This window comes from Nansenia antarctica (assembly GCF_963989245.1).
Source record: "Nansenia antarctica genome assembly, chromosome: 10".
Lineage (NCBI taxonomy): Eukaryota > Metazoa > Chordata > Actinopteri > Argentiniformes > Microstomatidae > Nansenia > Nansenia antarctica.
In genome coordinates, this window is record NC_137680.1 from 5,397,885 (window position 1) to 5,402,094 (window position 4,210).

The 4,210-nt window shown below is 45.9% G+C and overlaps 1 protein-coding gene and 1 long non-coding RNA gene across 2 annotated transcripts in view; both read left to right on the plus strand.

The window, feature by feature from the left end:
• The window catches only part of il11a (interleukin 11a), a gene marked incomplete at its 5' end in the record, with an annotated part of 4,520 nt that extends 4,302 nt beyond the window's left edge, over positions 1-218 (plus strand). Inside the window, one exon of the mRNA XM_080540249.1 lies at positions 1-218. This exon is cut by the window's left edge and continues 171 nt beyond it. Within this exon, the coding sequence (XP_080396375.1) occupies positions 1-15 (15 nt within the window).
• A 2,927-nt stretch (positions 219-3,145) lies between these two features.
• On the plus strand, positions 3,146-3,668 carry LOC308166027. The gene is made up of 3 exons (XR_013937689.1): positions 3,146-3,193; positions 3,385-3,457; positions 3,571-3,668. It is a non-coding gene; the product is annotated as an uncharacterized lncRNA (long non-coding RNA).
• The last annotated feature ends 542 nt before the right edge of the window (positions 3,669-4,210 follow it).

Genomic DNA, 4,210 nt, shown 5'->3' on the forward strand with positions numbered 1-4,210 from the left:
TCTGCAGGACAATGATTTCTGAACTGCAGCCAAAGCACTACAGCCAATAGGAATGCATGGAATCCACACCTCGGTCAATGGGGGATCTAGACCATTTTTTCAATCCACACTATAACCAATGAACTGTTGTTGATGAACCACCGTCTTCACGTCATAACCAATGAGGATGCTCCATGCCCCACACTACAGCCAGTTTATGGCCCTTGATATTCACACTAAGGCAATAGCCGTTTTGATTTATGACAAACATGTCAAGCCTCCCCATAATCTTTTCTAAATATGTTGTTCATGACTATTGTTATTTATGTATTTATTTATTTATTGTTAGTTATTTATTGTTATTTATTTAATAATTATGTCACTCTGTCATTATTTCCATACTTTATTGTTGTGAATTTAGTTGCTTGTGTAGCTTACTCTCAGTACCTGTCTCTCTTCTTCCATCTACCCTCCTAAAAAAAACTAAGAGACCATACAGTAGCACTTCCTGAATCCCCACAGCCTCTTATCATACTGATTGTATTTAAAAAGTATTTCATGTTATTTACGCTCTTGCCTTTTTGGTCCTATAAAGTCGTTTCATTTCTTCCAGTAGATGTAGCACACTCGGGACAGCACAAGTTGTCTTTGTTCGTTTCTTTCTTACAGTGCTGTATACTTTAACTTGTAAATGGATTAGAGGGGTTACTCAGAGAATCATTCCACTGTGTTAAATGTGCCACCTGTTTTTGTTTTCAAGTGAAAAGGAATAAGATTGTGTATTAATCCGTGTCTCACTCAGGATGTTTACACAGTGGAAGTAAATGGTTTCCTTTGTACAAGCCAAGGTTTGGTTGCTATTTACATTTTACAGTGCCTGTTTCTCCGTTCCTATAAAATAAGAGGTGACATTATCTGTCATTTTGGTAAAGGTTTTATGAATATACCCTGTTGCTAAGCACTGACCTGGGACCTGATTAAATCTCTTTGCACAAACCTGTTAGGATTAGCCTTTTGAATGAGGTATCCTGAATCTGTGCCTTGGGGTTCAAATGATTTTTGAGCATTTTATAGCGACACATGAGAAGAAGAAAAAAAAACAAGCCTTAAAATACTATGTATTGTTATATTGTGATACTATGGTTCTGTACATTTGTACACATAGGCCTACTTGTACAAGAATGTAAATTGTTGTATACAATGCAATTGTAGTTTTCTATGATATCTAATGTAGAATACCCTGTCAATTCTATTCCTATCATTCGGTCACAATATCTATTTTATTTTATTCTAGTATTTTGTTACAGTATTTTCTATTTATTTAACTTTGGTGTATTTATTTATTTGTGCTGCAGAGTAGCAAGTCTCCTCTGCCATTTTTGTACTTTTATACTGTTTATTCCTATTTACTATCATCATTGCCATCACCCATGTTGACATCATTGTAGTACCATTGCCTGAATGTTGCGGACACCCTTTGGGTCTTTTCCACACAGACTGATTGGCCTAAATGTGAAATGTGTGCCTTGGAGAAAGAAAAAAAAAGATAATAAAGAACATGCACAATGCGATTGAGTATCTTTTCATTTATTTCTACAAATAGAAACACTTTCCCCCCCCCCTCTCCATCCATCTCTATATGTCTTTGGCCCAGAAGCAGCACCTTTATCCATCTTACCATGACACAGTGCTTCCTGCGTGTGAAGCCTACATTCTTACCAAACACTACACAACCCATCATGCACTGCAACATCAACAGCACAGCACAATATAAACATCTCCTCATTGATCCTCTAAAATGACTTTTAACGATGTTTGAGGTTAGGAAATATATTTACGTGATTTTACAACATTGAATAATAAATAATAAACTAAAATAAGAAATGTAAAGACGTTTCGACTGAATAGTTTGACTGTTGATCTCTCGACCAATGGCATGTGTTTATCGGGACCGGACGGGAGCCAATAGGCGGCGTCGTTCTTGGAAGGCGGTAGCGGGTGGGTGACTGCTAGCTCGGGCTTATTGTTAAGGTTGTGTGGACTCGCACTGCGGATCTCAATCCCTTTTCAAAACATCAACAATAGGCGTTAACTCATTCATTAATGCTACCGGAGTGAGTATTGGGTTGGGATATTACTTACTTTGCACCATTCCTATAAAAACATTAACAGCGGAACATTTTCACACTGGACGAAAAGGCTGTAATAGATCCAACAGGCCAGTTTGATAACTGATGATCTCTGAAGGCGGATGGATCTGTGTCATGTTATTGATCTATCACACACTGACACTGGCCTGTTTGATAACAGTTTGTTTGTGTAATGTGTGCCTTTAATTAGGAGAAAACTAGACATATTTGCACCACACAGCAGCAGGGACAGACAGACTAAACAAGAAAGGAGGAGGAGGAGGAGGAGGTGGGAGGAGGTGGAATTTAAAGGGAAAGGGTTAGTCAATGTTTTTTATTTTTGGCTGTTTTTTTTACAGTTAGATCTGTGGTTGACTGGTTATTTTGACAGCCCAAACCAAATAGTCGTGGACCTTTGCTGTTTGTCAATACATCATCATTCATTGATTGAGTCACGTGGGAGAGAGAGAAGACTGCCACAACTTTGACTGGTGTTTCACAACAAGAGGAACCAACAACAGGAGAAGAAGTTCCACTAGCCATGAGGGAAACCCAGGAGAAAGAGATGCCGCTCCACCAAGACTAACACACAACAAGTTAACACTAAACACTCAAGTCTGTCAAATCTACAACCTCCTTCAGTTCCTGGACATGGCTAATTCAGTGGCCACGCTGGTGGTCCAAGCTGAGCTGTTACCTCCCCAGTCGTCCACCTCCCTCTCCTCCTTCCCGTCCCTGCTGGGCTCGGGGGAGGACGGGGAGGAGGACGGGGAGAGGGAGGAGGAAGAGGAGGAGGGCCAGCAGAGGGGGGGGGTAGTGGAGAGTGGAGGAGAGGAGGTGGTTCTGACAGGTGTGGGAGTGGAGATGGTGACGTCGTCGTCGTCTGTGGTGGTAGCCGCCGCCATACCCCAGCAGCACCCGGAAAACCCCGACCACCCGTTCCAGTGCCTGGACTGCGGGAAGAGCTTCAAGTGGTCGTCCAGGCTGACCCACCACCAGCGCAGCCACAACAACGAGAGGCCCTACCGCTGCAACCTCTGTCCCAAGGCCTTCAAGGGCTCCTCCGCCCTACTCTACCACCAGAGGTATTAACAGATCAGAGGGGGGGAGGACTGAGACTCTAAAAACTGTTAGTATAGAATTTTCCAGAAAGGCCTGATGAACTGAGTAGTCGATACAGGTGTAGATGCCCGTTGTAGCCGATAGTATGGTAGACCGATAGGCTACATGAATTGATACGGAAACGTTTTTCCAAGTGTTTGTTTATCTTTTGCAGGTCTCACTCGGGCGAGAAGCCCTATAAGTGTGACGACTGTGGCAAAGCCTTCAAACGCTCCTCTCTACTCCAGGTGAGTCACTCTGTCTGATCTCTGCTGACTGCGTGGGGAGATGACGGAGATTTTCCATGCGAAGGACCTAATTGGTTATTATCCGCCTCTTTGCTATTCCTGTCTATTTTCAGGTTCATCGCAGTGTCCACACAGGCCTGCGCACCTTCCAGTGCCACTACTGCCCCCTCACCTTCAAGTGGAGCTCCCACTACCAGTACCACCTGCGGCAGCACACGGGCGAGTGCCCCTACCCCTGCGACAGCTGCCCGAAGGCCTTCAAGAACTCTAGTAGCCTGCGGCGCCACAAGAACGTCCACCTGGGCCTGAAGCCCTACGTCTGCACGGTGTGCGGCAAGGCTTTCACCCAGTCCACCAACCTCAGACAACACACGCGCATCCACACGGGAGAGAGGCCCTACGTGTGCGGAGAGTGCGGGCGCACCTTCACGCATTCCTCCAACCTGGCCCTGCACCGGAACTCTCACAGCGCGGAGGCGAGGACAGGCGGAGGAGGGGTCGGGGGGGAGGAGGCGAGGGGGGCGGCGGCGTTGGGGGAGATCAAGGAAGTGGTGGTCGGTGGTCAAGAGGAAGTGACGTCGTCGATGTTGACGGACATGGTCAGTTTCGTGACCCAAGAGGAGGCGGCGGGGGTGGGGGTAGGGGTCGGGGAGGTGTTCCTGTCCCACCACAACCACGGCTCTTTGTCGGGTCAAACCCAGGCCCTCCTCCCCCAACTCACCCTCACCACCGCGGGGGGGGGAGCCGTGTGCA